Below are 14,837 nucleotides of genomic sequence, written 5' to 3'. Positions count from 1 at the left end.
CCTTTGAGGAGCCACTCTGTCTTTGTCTCCGGCAGGAAAGGCTAAAAGCAGACATTAGCCGCCCCCCCTCCCCTCCTGACATTGGGACAGGCTTAGGGAAACACTAAATCACATTCAGCACTACCAGAGCAGCAGAGCTAGTCATTAGGGGCATGAACACTATTTACAGTACGCTCCCACTTACCTTTTGGTGTAAAGATGCTCGCTTAAGCACACATGGGTATTTGGCTTTGCTTTAAGCGCTGTGTTTTCTGTCCTGCAGTAAAAACAAGTGATCCACCTCCTGTTTCTCTTTGTTTCTTGTCCACTCCCTCTGCACAAACAAATACATTTTATACTGTATATACTGTATCTGTAGCTCTTTTATTGAACAAAAATTATATACACAACATTCATACCTAGGATAATGGAAGAAACTAGTTTTAATTAGTGAAAGAGGAGAAAATAATATTTTTTTTTAAGATTGTTTTTTCACAAATCACAACTTTCGTGTTACAAACTGTAATAACTGGCCTGGAAAATGTGTTTTTTTTTTAGCCTTTGAATGAGACCAATTTGGTAACCAGTGGCTATGAGGCCAAGAGAGTTCTTTATGTACAGTATGTGTTGTTGGCGTCATCGTCCGTCAGCTCTGTGTAGATGTGTGTACAGTTACTGTGATCTAAATTGAATTTATACAAGCAGGTAGAAGTTATATAATTGTAAAAAAGGCTATTTTATCACTAGTGCATTTTATAGTATATGTATTGCTATTTCTACTAAATTAACAGAGTTTATATTGCTCCTCCCTTTCGCTTTGTCCACTCTCTTTCTTCCTATCTATCTATCTATCTCTCCATCCAGCCTACATCGAGGATGTGGCGCGCTGTGTGGACCAGAGCAAGCGCCTCATCATCGTCATGACGCCCAACTACGTGGTGCGCAGGGGGTGGAGCATCTTTGAGCTGGAGACGCGGCTGCGCAACATGCTGGTGACCGGCGAGATCAAGGTCATCCTGATCGAGTGCGCCGAGCTGCGCGGCATCATGAACTACCAGGAGGTGGAGGCCCTCAAACACACCATCAAGATGCTGACGGTCATCAAGTGGCGCGGGCCGTCCAGCAACAAGCTCAACTCCAAGTTCTGGAAGCAGCTGCAGTACGAGATGCCCTTCAAGCGCATGGAGCCCCTCAGCATCTCCCACGAGCAGGTGCTGGACGTCAGCGAGCAGGGCCCCTTCGGCGAGCTGCAGACCGTCTCGGCCATCTCCATGGCGGCGGCCACCTCCACCGCCATGGCGACGGCGCACCCGGACTTGCGCTCGACGTTCCACAACTCTTGCCACACCCAGATGAGGCAGAAACACTATTACCGTAGCTACGACTACGACCTGCCGCCCGGCGGCACGCTGCCGCCGCTCTCCTCGCTCGGCAACCAGCACACCTACTGCAACATCCCCATGACCCTCATCAACGGACAGAGGCCGCAGGCCAAGTCGCCGCGCCAGCAGAGCCTGGAGGAGGGCCACGCCAACAACGCCATGCTGCCGCTGCTGCCCAGGGAGACCAGCATATCCAGCGTCATCTGGTGACAGAGCCGGCGCCGGGCAGGACGGAGCGGGCGCTCGGCGCGGGGGTCTGTACCGCCGCCCCCCGCGCAGAGCTACACGCCGTCCGTCACAGCGAGGACTCGCCGCTGGCACTTGGACCCCGACGGCGCTCCAGCCGGATGGACCCGAATGGCACTAAAGCTACTTGCTGCTGTTGAATTTGCACCAGGATACAACGGGGGAGGGGGGGGCGAGGGGGAGGGGGTCAGACACACTGGACAAAGTAGTGGTGGCAGATTTCCTTTTATTTTCAGTTTTTTTTGTGGTCCAATAAGAGCTTTTATTGAAACTGAACAACAAAAAAAGAAGCAAGGAGAACTGTTTTTGTATGCCTGTATAAACACTCACGTAACACAAGCCAACACCTACGATCATTTACCCAGAAACTCAAGGAATACAGGGTCCTGTACATATGTTTTCTAATTCTTTGTAGCATCAGTGTTTGGGACTTGTTTTCTTTTATGTTTTATCATCAATTTGGGACTTTTTTTGTTTCTGTTTGTATAAAAGTGAAGCAATGGCCTGTGAGATGTGTTGGTTAAACCGTTGTTACCTTTATCTTAACTTGTTGGCTGGTGTAGTTTCTAAAGCTTTTGTTTTTTTGGGGTCAAAGTTGCAGCGTCTGGGAGACGAGTGTGATGTTTGCGATGTTGGGGAGACAGAGTTTATTTTCCGTCGGCTGCTGTGAGGTTTTTTCAAGAGATGGAATCTGGTTTTCAAAAGGGACTCAACTAGATTATGCAAAACACGGAGTCCAGAGAGCGCGAAAGATTCAAAGGGAATGGGCTGGGTTTCCCAAATCCATCTTAGCGCTTCGATCATTTCCAACGTTAAAATGCTTTTGGAAGAACCGAGTCATGGTTCATGGGGGATATGAAGAATACTGGTGCTAGGCTTCACATCTCTCTCTCTCTCTCTCTCTCTCTCTCTCTCTCTCTCTCTCTCTCTCTCTCTCTCTCTCTCTCTCTCTCGCTCTCTCTCTCGATAACATTTACTTTTAAAAAAAAAACAGCCTTGCTATTTACCTTAACAGATGATTATATCACCTAAAATTAATTATGTGTATTATTTTATGAAAAAAAAGTATATTTTTGTAACTGAGGGATATTTGCTTAGACGAGTTATACCTATAAAGTTTCTGACAGAAGGAATTGGGGAAACATAATGCAGTGTGTGGAATTGCATAGCTCACAAAAATCGATAGAAAGTCATTCACTAAATGTCTTACCCTTGTATTGCAAGAGATCAAAAAAGAGTATGTTTGTGTTTTCATCATTAAAAGGGGAGTTTGGGCATTTCCAATACACCATGCATAGTGTTTGCAACTCAACAGGCTTTTCTTTTTTTTGTTTTTTTCCGAGCCGCGTTGACTGCATTTCACAATCATTGTATGGTTTCACAGTTGATGTGGTACAACGAGGACGGAGCAGCTACAGATGATGTCAGTGCAGACGGAGGAGAGGGAAGCCGTGGCACGAAAGCGTCTCACCTGCTTTCCTCTATAGGACCAAACAATCCAGGCTGTCCAGGGCTAACCCGCTGTCTGCGTCACTCGCTTTCCTCTGAAACGACAGCTCTATGATTTGTTTTTCACACCGGTGTCAACGGAAATGATTTGTCGGTTGAGTTATGCTTTCAAATAAAAAATAAAAATAGGGCTTTCGGGCCTCGGTTATAAACACTTTGAGTCGGCCCTGGCTGCCTGGCACCGTTGTGGGAAAGGGACTTGGGAATATAATGACAATAAAAGTGAAGAGTTTCATTCCAAAATGAGATCTCCCACAGCTGAAAAAATGTGACACCTACACTTCCAAAACAGTCGCTGGCTTGACAGTAAAGTTTGAAATGTTATCGAAGTTATTAATAACCTTTGCTTATAAAGTAGTAACAGTTTAGAGGGTGTAATCAACTGTATTTTTGAAATACTGACCAATAATCATGAGGGGGTTTTATTCTCCCCAGAATCAATATATAGCGTTTGAGAATGAAACCCTTCAAACTAAGATGTAATAAATGTTTAAGGATGACTAGAATGTATTTTAAAATGCAAATTAAACCCTGGAGTGTATGTAACTGTACAATAGAGATGCTACTTAAAGCAAGTTAGACCAAAGCGAGCTACAGTAAACCATTCTCATTTACGAAAAGGTCCTTTTTTCCCTCAGAGGAGGCCAGTACGATTTCACCAAGTCCAACAAAACCAGAACTATCTCAAACCTGTAAAGGCGGCCTGTGTACTTCTTCTTTCTCAACTGTCCTGCAACTGTGCCATATTTGTTTTGGGAAACTAACCTCATACTAAAACACTTGCAACATCATATAAGGTAGGGGTTGCGTGTTTCATTTAGTGCCATAAAATATGCAAAAGTGATGAACTAGTAAACAATAAATGACACTACGTTGTGTTTTTTTTGTTTTTTTGCCCTCATCTTCCTGTGATCTTCAGTTGTTGCTTTTGGATTTCCGTTTTGGTTGATTGGAGTTTGAAAGTGTCAAGTCTTCTTTAGTGCAACGTAATATTTCTCACTCCAGACGCGGCCTGGGTCTGTTGAAAACCTTTCAGTCGCTCAAAGTGTTTTGCTAGAACCTTCCCAGAGTGCAACATGGGAGGGATTTGCATTTTGGGAGACAATCCTATTGGTTCAACTGATTATTTGAGCCAGGCCGGTTTTCCCGAGTCAATCCACTTGAATCTGTTGCACCTTCTCCCCCCTGCAAAAAGTAAGATTCGAATTACGTTCAAGAGCACCGACTCTGCAACGGTTCTGAAGGGCGTCCCTTGTGCTCTATGACATTGTGTAAATATAATCAAGACAATAACATAAGTAAGATGAAGACAATCGAGCCATATTATTCATAAAAACCAATGGTCATTATTCGCAAGGCCTCTCAAAGTAGAAATACTAATATTGACAGGAGATTAACTTGTAGAATCAGTGAGATTCAGACAGGAGGTTGGAGTCAGCGCTCCTGCTTTGGGAAGCTGTGTGAATACGAGCAAACGTTTGCATTTTCTGAGTGGGGTGATATACATTTTTGTTTCATGATGAACTGAACATTTCTGGTGACGATGGCTTTGATAATAATGATGACGAAGACGATGATGAATAACAATGACAATATATAGCACAGAATTATTCCAGGCACTTTCACGACTCTTGAGACGACGTCTCTCCTGTTTCTGATTTATTTTCTATTATGTATCTGCAATGTTCATTAAAAGAGATACTGTTATTATTAATAAAAACACATTTACGGTAATGTTATTTCTCAGTCCTGTGTACTGCTGTGTGCGTGTGTGTGTGGTGAGTGAGAATACTGTATTTGTTTGCTGAAAACGCCACGCAGCTCACTTTGTTTATGGAGCGGCGGCACAGATTGCTGACGATGCCCAGATTCCTGTTACTGGCGGAGAGCCACTGCAGCCCCACCGCCATAACTCTACCGTCTCCCGTAAAACCTTGAAACAACAATCAATACGTCTCCTTATTCCGCTCAGCGACTGAATCGGCCTGGCCCCCCTTTTTAGAATAAGACTAAATCAGGGGAGTCAATGCGCTGAGAAACACTTCAAAGCCCCCGCCGCTCGACCGGTGTCCCTTTTTGTTGTGTGACCCCCGGTGCATTCACACCGGCAGCTCCAAACCTGCCGCAGAACGGTTTCTTTGCTGTCTAATTAGGAGAAAAACAGATTTGTTGTTTTGTGTAAAAGATACAATCCTCAATTTATGATACCATCTAAATGTTGGGTATATTCATGTGTTCTTGAAAGGTTTGAAAAGTAATGTTTTGTGGAGCTTTCTTTGCCCCATCATGGCTCAGACACAGACTGTTTTCCCCCAGTATTCTGTACAAACCTTTGAAATCTGCACAAAGCCTTTACAGCAGCGGTCTCCAGCCATGTGTATGCAGGTTTCCATTAAAACCAAACACTCCAGCTGCTGATTTCACTGATTACTTGAAGGCGTTAATCAGTGCCTACGTTTACATGCACATAATAATGGAACTATTGACAATACTGTGAGTAAGGCATTGGTCCGATTAAGCCGTTTAAATGATTCCATTATTGACAACTCCCCCACACTAATTCCATTTACATGAGTGAAGTACTTACTTTGATTATCCAGAGAGAATTGTGGGAGTTTTTTGTCGCTAAAAAAGTAACTTGTTCCCTATCTACTATTAAATTATACCAAAACAATTAGAGCCATCACATCATGCTGTTCATCACAGCCTCTGGCCTATCTCTACTGCAATTACAAAATGCCTTCCTTCAGGTGCTACTTTTGGGAAACTGGTTGGAAAGGAGGAGACAACGCATGCAATTGATTTTCTGACCACTGCGGTGCTTAAGCCTGTCTAAAAACCACATGATATCCATGTCTGCAACACGTGTAACATAAACTCTGTCTCCTCCAAGCTCCAAACGTGTTGACTCCTGTCGCCCACCATCTTGGTCCACTCCAGTACAGACTACATTCCCCTCCACCTCCACATATAATGAGCTGGGCACATGTGCAACTTGACCACAGTTCAGCAAATGCAAGGTGTATACATGTCCTAACTGATGTCAATTAATGATGATAAAATCAGAGTGCTCCACATATGCAATTATGCTTACTTTGAGCATAATCACATGTAATCAGAGCATGGTGTTTACATGGGCTCTGCCTTACTTCTATTATTGCCTTAATTGCACTATGATCCCATTGTTGATGTGCATGTAAATATAGCCATTGGAATCAGATGCTGTAGTTTGGTTGAAATGAAAACCTGCACACACATGGCTCTCGAAGACCAGTGGTTTACAGCCTCAAAATGCATGTAAAGCTCTGTCAGTCTTTGTATAAAAAGTATAAAAACATGCTTTCAATACAAAAAAAATCACTATTTAAAGAAAGCCAGTGGTGGGGCAAGAGTGATTCAACGTGGGATATGCTGTACTGCAACTATTGCTTGGGCCTTACAGACAAGGGTTGAATCTTCCCAGAATCCACAGCAACATAATGAAAACAAAATCTTTGCTACGCAGGTGAAAAAGTCAAACTAGAGACTGACAGACTGCTGTTTCCCTGCAGTCTCCAAAGCAAGCCTTGTACAGAACCTGTAGTGAAAGAAAGCGTGTTTCTCTACAGCCATCCTGTTCTTCTGTCATCTTTGCTGTATAATACTGAAGCAGGACTACATGTGAAGGTATATTCCAATCATCCGTGCCTGTGTGAACATAGAAAACCTCCAGATGTTTTCATCCGAGTTGAAGTGTCGCCATATGGTCTGCGTGTGTGTGTGTGTGTGTGTGTGTGTGTCTGCGAAAAGAGGGAGTTCCTCAGCTTCTGCACTCTCTCTCCAAATGAGATCATTTTCACTTCATTACGGTGTCACGGCATAATGAGCTCCCCAAACAAAAGAATGTGTCAGGAAAAGTGGAGACATTTGCTGCAGTCAAAGCAGATATAGCTGCACACACACATACACACACACATGCCACAGACACAGACACGAGTGTACACATGCATACACACATGCCCACAGACTTTTCATGTTTCTTCCTCTCCTGCAACACAATGGTCTGCCTACACACACACACACACATACACACTTCGGGTGAACAGTATTACTCACTCTGGCAGGTATACCATGCCCCTCCACGTCCCACAGGACCTTGTTACTTGGAGCTGTGCGCTCTGTGCCCTGTGTGACATGTCTTCCACTCCAAGAACCAGGGCAATTGTCTGTGCATGGGTAGGTGGCGGTGGAGGCAGTGTGTGTGTGTGTGTGTGTGTGAGACAGAGAGAGGGAGAGAGAGAGAGAGAAGACAAGAGACAGAGAGAGGCGTTTGGAGAGTGGAGAGTGGGCTGATGCAGGCAGGTGCTAACCCAGTTTTGGGGTAATTCTGCACTCACCCTGGTTCAACACTGCATAATTGTCCATGCGTGTATCAGAAGTGGCGGAGGCAGTGTGTGTGTGTGTGTGTGTGTGAGAGAGAGAGAGAGAGAGATGCACAGCCCTCTCTTGCATGGATCAGTGATCACTGACCAGCCCAACCTGGCCCTTCTGCTCAGTGTTACTGCACCAGCGGCTCCATCTTTAATCATTTATTATTTTACAGTTGGGTTGCTGGGCTATTGATTTGACTGTGGATACAGCTGGTGTATCAAAAGACAGTATGTCGCATTAATAAAGTCTGGTGTATTTGCTGGTATTTTGTATGTATATTAATTTAGCAAATCAAAAATGACAGCACTGTACACAGTGAATTCATTTAAACGCGTTTTGATTAGAGTAAAAAGTTGGAACATTGAATTTGGCCCTGCTGTCTATTTGTGTCCTCCAATTAAAAGATATGGAGAGGCAGAGGGAGAGAAATTCCAACTGGACACCGAAGACATTTCAAGTGAAACGCTGTCATCTGCTGGACATACTCCACGCTGCACCTCAGCTGGCCTCGCAAGGCATGCTGGGAAGGAAGGACCCAATCCCAGCCATTAATATGGAGCAGCTGGGGTGACGGGCGGATCATTCAGTCACAGGAACAGAATCACACACATCTTCTCTAAATGGCCCTGTTTGAAATCTTTGCCATCTAAAACCTATAACTGTGATGAATGGGGGATTGTGCATTTTTCCCTTAAGACTAGACTGCCATTAAATAAACTGCTGCTGTTACTTACAAAGCAGTTTTTATGGGGCCCAAAGGAGCAGTGATTCCGACTCTTTGGGTTCTTTGGACCATTCGCAGGATGGATATATCCCGCTTAATGGAGCATATGCTGTGCTATGCTAATATGTGTGAAATATATTGAAGAATTCATTCTGACTCAATAGATGGCACTTTGTATCCAAACCTACTTGTCGTTGAAGTCCCGGCATGACCTCAAACTCAGAGCGACACCCCTCTCATCTTTGTTGCTTGGCAGCAGTGCCAGCAATAATTTACATGTCCCAAGGTCAGGTAAGTGACTGGAGGATTTTGATTATGAGTGATGATGATGATGTTCATGTCTGAATGCTTTAGAGGCCAGCTGATGATAACCCTGCTGGTTCATCTCTTCTGCTGGAGCCTGTGGTTGTAGCCCCTACTGGCCTGCAGATGGCGTTGATTGACAATTTGGGCTTTATCGGTGAGCTAGGACCTCAACCATTGTGGTGTGTCAAGTTGATAATGTATAACAAAACCAGTGGTTGGCCATTTTATTTGCATGATTTCATGATTAAAAAAAAAAGTGTTATGTCTTCATTCCATGTAGTTAATGTTTGCAAAGAATGATGGATAGTGTTACTTGGCTGTTTGTTTGACAGCTGACAATCATGTAAGTAGCACTAAGCTAGTCTTCACTTGTTTACTATGAGTGTAACTTTGCTATGAAAGGAGGGACGTTAATTTCTGTCCTGCTTTTAAAACATATCAGGTCTGTCTAGGCAAATTGCATGTATGAGAGTTAATAGCCTAAAATTGCTTTGTAAGTATCTATTAATCTCATTAAAACTACCTCCAAACTTCAACTTGGTTTGCAACAGGTTCTTTTTCACCTGAAATTTGATCTCCACGTTAGCTACGAACGTTAGCCAAGCCAGCACAGCTAGCTAGCTAGCTAACTTTAGGTTGTTAAGGTAGTTTGGTTTTCACTACTACCATATTTTAAAAGTTAGATACAATTACAATAATGTCATACCAACTTTAGCTGATTTGCCACGTGTTTAAACACTGACATTTGGCCCAGTGTGTCAAATATTGTGTTGATACTTTTAATGGTGAGGCGCCCAAATATCATCAATGTTTGAATCATATTGTCTGAATTAACTGTTATATTAATTTGAGGCAGTGTAGGCAGTCCAACTGTAGTTGTGTAATAAGATCAGTGACATGTCTGTAAGTAGGAGGTTTTGTGTTGAAGACCCCCTAGGAGCGGTGTTTGTGTTTGGGGATCCAGCACTGAAGGGAGACTGAAATGATCTCAGGCAAGCTTAGCTGCTGTTCCACTCAGCAGCTGACAGCAGTAAGCTGTTATGCAAATGCTTGAAGATTGTGGTGCTAATACTCAAGGCTAAGCTTAAACATCTATTCTGTCTTGAAAGCCAGCATCCAGAGGAAAGGAAAGCCTCAGAGAGAGAAGAAGCTGGACTAAGCAAAGTAGAAATGTGAAGTTGGTAAGTTTTTACATTTTGATACCTGACATTGTATTTAACAGTAGAGAGCCAGTATCCTGAGGAGAGACTGGACAACTATATAAGTAGCTGTGTTGGAGTCACTATGTATTAGCTCTATAATCAATGGCAGTGTCTTTACTCAAAATGTGAAAGTGCAGACTGTTTCCTAGAACACCTTTTAGCGATAATATTTGTGTATTATCAGGGAGAAACATCAGTATTACAGGTGCTGATGGCAGAAACAGGGGCTTCTACATTGGTTAACACTGTATATCACCTGTGAATTGATGTATGTGAACTGGCCATTCCCTTGTATCATTTAGGGTCAATGAGGTCTGCTAGTTCTTAGCTATATGTTTGTGAATGTTGTTGTTATTCACACTCCCTGATGAAGGCATATGGCCTTTTGTGGGCGTTTTACCACATAGGACAATATAGAGAGAACTGGAAAGTTTAGACGATATCTTCAAATACTTGAGAGTGAATTTAATATATTATGTTTGAAGCTACCTGAATGGTCTTGATGTGGTAAACCCCACACATTGGTTGTCTATTCCATGCAGGTTAGGAATTACAAACACTGTGCAGGAGGAATTGTTTGCAAATACTGTTTTGTCCCAGGCCAGTTATATGGTACCTTTAAGATACAATCCATAGTTAATTTCAGTTTTATTTCTAAATTGTGGGTATACTCAAATGTGTCTTTAATGAGTTTGACAATGTAAAATAAGCTTTTAGAAACCTTTCCAAACCATCATAACCCTAAAAACAGATCTGATTCATTGAATATTACATTGAATATTACAAATGTTAACAACACTTTGCATCCTCAAAACTCATGTTTAGCTGTCACACAGTGTCAGTCTTTGTATCAAAAGTTCAGACATTTCAAAATGAAAAAAAGTTCTGCAACTCAATAAAATCACTATGCAAACAAAGCCAATATTGCTGTTTCAGCAGGGGCCTGTAATTACACAGTGGGCTTTTAAATAACATTACAACAAGGCTTTGGGTTAAGAGAAGAATGGGAAATAATGTGTTTGCATCATGGGAGGTGATTAGCATGTGTTGCTGATTCACAAACACCAAAATGCAGCGTTATTGGTGCTACGACACGAGGCTGCCTCAGGAGAAATAATGTGGCCTATCATTGTGTTGTGTAGTGCAGGTTGGTATGACAACATCCTGCGACACCTGGGACCAGGAGGAAGGGAAACAGCGTGAGAGGACGCTAACGAAACGAGGCGTCGCCGAGCAGAGGAGCTGTCAGAACAGAGACGAGCCCAAACCACCGGTGTGTTACAATGTAGCCTGTCAACTCGCTGCTTTAATTGACACCCATAGCATTTTTGAAGGGTTGTGTGTGTGTGTGTGTGTGTGTAGACATAACATTAAAGAGGGAGTAAGAGCTGAGAAAAATATCCCAGAGATGAAGTCATATCAATGAGGAGGATGCCTATTTGAGTTTTAAAGGGGAAATAAGTTAGATTTTTACTGTCCCACAGCACAAAATGACCACAATATATCTGCTTAGGGTTATTGATCAATACCAATAACTCAATAATTACTTCACCACGTGCTGAGATTACTCACTTTCTGGCCAGTTTTGGAACAAAAACTCACCACCCACTGGAATTTCAACACACTTTCAATCACCAACTTTATTGCTTAATGCTTCTTTAACACATGATACACTCTAAATGCTGATGTATCATTTTCAACCCCCTGTGAGCATAATTAGGGACAATACTTGTGTTTATAGCAACATTGTTAACACTTCAAAATGACATGCTGTGTTGAAAACTAATGCAAGACACAAATTAAAGGCCTCCTCCTCCAGTGATGCCGTCGCCCCTTTTAGATTTCTAAAACGTCTCTGAAAACCGTCCTTCTCAGAAAGTGATGTGTGTTATCTCCACCAGTGGCTCCTCCAGTCAAACTGAGCGTCAGCGGTGCAATTTTCAAATTGCTAGGGATTGGTTCTTACTCCTTCTTTGCCTCCCAAACCTGTGATTTGCTGGCATGGCTTGTTATTTCAAATTGTAACTTCCCCAATTGCTGCTTAGATCACTGGAGGGAATGTGTAAATTTCTGAATAACCTTTGCTGTTCTTTGGTCTCGTTTTCACGGTCCAATTACAACCAATTTTTCTGCAAACGGATGCTCCGCAAATGTGTGCTGTTAACCTATTCAAACATCAAATCAATTGAAAAACTGAAAATCAATTTAGCATATATTTCTGACAACTTACCTGGCATTTTCTGATTTGCCTTGATGTGATAAACCTCACCTATCTGGCACTACACGTAGGCCTAGATTAAAACAGAGTTATTTGCAAACATGATTTGGATAGATTGAGACAGACGGAGAAAACACAAATCTGTCGTGGATGGATGGAGAATGTATTTAGATGTATAAATACATTAAATGTACATTAAAAGTATGTATAAAAAACATTTAAATGTATTTATTTACATTGACACTTTAGGCATTTAGGTGATCCTCTCATCCAGAGCGACTTACAATGAGTGCAACAGTAGAATACACTTATATTCCTAGATTGTTATTACAAGCAACCAAGGTCCTGCAGTTTCTCATCTCCTGCTTCCTTAGTGAATGGGATCTTCACAGGGTCAATATGGGGCAGATGTCAAGCTGGGGCCTTCTTAATGCTACAGTCTTGATGTCAATGACGAGCCAAGGGACTGGAATGATGGAAAATCAGAGCTTGGAAAGAGATTTACTTTAGAGTTCCTCCACATTTTACCTGAGGAGGGCAATCTTGACCCACACTGCTGAGTGAAGAATGACACAGAAAATAACAGCAGAGCTTTGAATTAGTTCATCTTTCTCTCTCTCTCTCTCTCTCTCTCTCTCTCTCTCTCTCTCTCTCCCCTCCCTCCCATTGATCATTGATGCCCACTGCAGGAAAGAAGTCATGGTGGCAACAGGACTATTTAGGAGGATATTTGCTCCAATTATGTCCATATATGCAGAGGGTGATCTGCACAATGTACAGCAAAGATTTTTTGTGTACTAGATAGAAACAGATAGAGAAATTAAATTTAAACTGGTGTGGGCATCTTTCAGTCCCATAAAATAGATCCCATCCTCCTCCTTAATGTTTTTTTTTTTTTTTAGTCTATCTCTCATAAAACATCGCCAGCACCAGCTCATCTACGCTGGACGTCCCAGTTACGGGTCTGAAGAAGAGTCGCGCCACTGCGTCCGCGTTCATGGAGTGCAGGGTGTTCAGGACGACGCGCAGCCTGCCGAACCGGGTCGCGTCCCCGCGGTGAACCGTCTTCACGTGCTCATAAAGCGCGCGCTGCGCCTCTCTGTGCAGGGCCTCGATGTAGTCCCGACACTCCAACTCTGTGATATCTACAGGACAGAGACAAATCACACAGAAATATTCCTTACCACCTTACAGAATTGTGACTTTATAAAGTATTTTTTTTATAGATGAATTAATGACTAACCTATTTTTCGTATATGGTGATACCATAGGAGATAAAAGAATTTCATCAAGTAGCCTTAAGGACCATAAGGACACTTTAAACTCACTACTGAGTAGCAAAGACACACTATAAGTCACTATAGGAATATTATAGGAATATTATAGTGATACCATAGGAGATTAAAAATAGGGCCTACCGTAAAGTAGTCTATACTAAGGTCACTAAACTCATTGACTATACCGACACACTTAAAGTCACTATAGGAATATTATAAGCATATTATGGTGATACCATGAGAGGTTAAATGCCATAAAGTAGGAAAGGTCACCATAAAGTCACTATCAAGTCCTACAGACACACCTAGGCTATAAGTCACTATGCATATCGTAGAAATATTATAGTGATGCCGTAGGAGATTAACATGAAATACAATAAGGTCACCATAAACTCAATAGGTACTGCCTACCCTACTAGTGATGCCATAGGTCAGTATCATAAGGTCACTATAAACTCACTATTGAGTATTTAGGCCTACCACAGAATCGCTGTCTATTGTTATAGTGATACCATACGAGGTTAGAAATGCCATAAAGTATCAGGTAAAATACCATCCTATCTCAGTAGCCTATAAAGGTTAATGTTACTATTGAGTACCAGATACACTATAAGTTCCTATAGGGGAAAAATAAACCTATTATAGTGAATTTTCGTTATAGGGATGCAGTTATAGGCTTATAGCCAACTTTGATGAAAGTGTTATGAGGCGTAGGCTGAGATGTTATATGATCTTTAATCACTAGAGTATTGATGTACCTGGGTTGAACAGAACAGTCCCTTTCAGATATGCGTGCTCTTTGACGCTGATCCCGAGCCCCCTGCACTTGATCAGAAACATTTGTATCCCCTGAACGTCCGTGACCGGCACCCCTGGGTCCTGCACCTCGTTGGGCGCGTGCTGCTGTCGCTCCTTGCTGCGGGTTAAAATCCTGTGCAGCAGGCTGGGCTGGTGCGTCTCCACGGTGTCGAAGTCCACGGAGTCCTGCACCATGCCCAAAACCAGCAGCGGCGCCCAGCTGTTGCGCACGAGCCGCCGCTGGTCCTCCGCCGGCAAACCGCGGAAACAAGGGACGTTTTTCACAAAGCGGAAAGTTTTCAGAAGCACCTCGGACGCCGCTTTGAAGACCGCGTGCGGAGCCCGGATCGCCACCAGTTTCCTCTTGGACGCGCAGGAGCACGCCTGGTGCGCGGAGACCGTGTCCAGGCGTCCCGGCGGACACTGGGTGCCTCTGTTCAGGATGCTGTACAGGATGCTGCCTTGCCCCGCCTCCTCACTGCCTTTACAGCTGGAGCAGCACGCCATGTCGCCTCTCGCAGCGCGCGGCCAGACTGATCAGGGCGATGTTGCTGTCGCGGACGTGATGTTTTATATACAGGCTTTGGGTACCAGCCCTCCCCAAATACACCAGTGTCAAGTCAGACAGAATTACAAAATGACACGTCCGGTCAAGTTTTTCAAAGTAAAACCATAATCTCTAACATAACACAAGTGGCATAGTGGTAAATTAAAATGTGGGTAGACCATGAGCTCCAGTCAGTGATCATCATATGACCACCAATATAAACAACAGTCACTCATATT

The 14,837-nt window shown here is 43.1% G+C and overlaps 2 protein-coding genes across 3 annotated transcripts in view; one reads left to right on the top strand and one right to left on the bottom strand.

Annotated features, from left to right (window-relative positions):
- Positions 1-1,571, top strand: part of LOC139916839 (interleukin-1 receptor accessory protein-like 1) — a 217,005-nt gene extending 215,434 nt beyond the window's left edge. For both annotated transcript variants that reach the window (XM_071905851.2, XM_071905850.2), the window contains one exon: positions 844-1,571. In XM_071905851.2, coding sequence (XP_071761952.1) covers positions 844-1,571 — 728 coding nt within the window. The remainder of the gene's footprint in view (positions 1-843) is intronic.
- Positions 1,572-12,879: 11,308 nt separating this feature from the next.
- Positions 12,880-14,558, bottom strand: LOC139933324 (nuclear receptor subfamily 0 group B member 1-like). Its single transcript, XM_078291182.1, has 2 exons — positions 14,012-14,558; positions 12,880-13,121 (listed from the first exon to the last, which is right to left on the bottom strand). Exons 1-2 carry the CDS (start codon positions 14,556-14,558, stop codon positions 12,880-12,882), a joined length of 789 nt encoding a protein of 262 aa, XP_078147308.1.
- Between the last annotated feature and the right edge of the window lie 279 nt (positions 14,559-14,837).

This window comes from Centroberyx gerrardi, chromosome 21, assembly GCF_048128805.1.
Source record: "Centroberyx gerrardi isolate f3 chromosome 21, fCenGer3.hap1.cur.20231027, whole genome shotgun sequence".
NCBI lineage: Eukaryota > Metazoa > Chordata > Actinopteri > Beryciformes > Berycidae > Centroberyx > Centroberyx gerrardi.
Note: the sequence above shows the minus strand (reverse complement) of the source record. Positions and strands in the feature narration are given on the sequence as shown.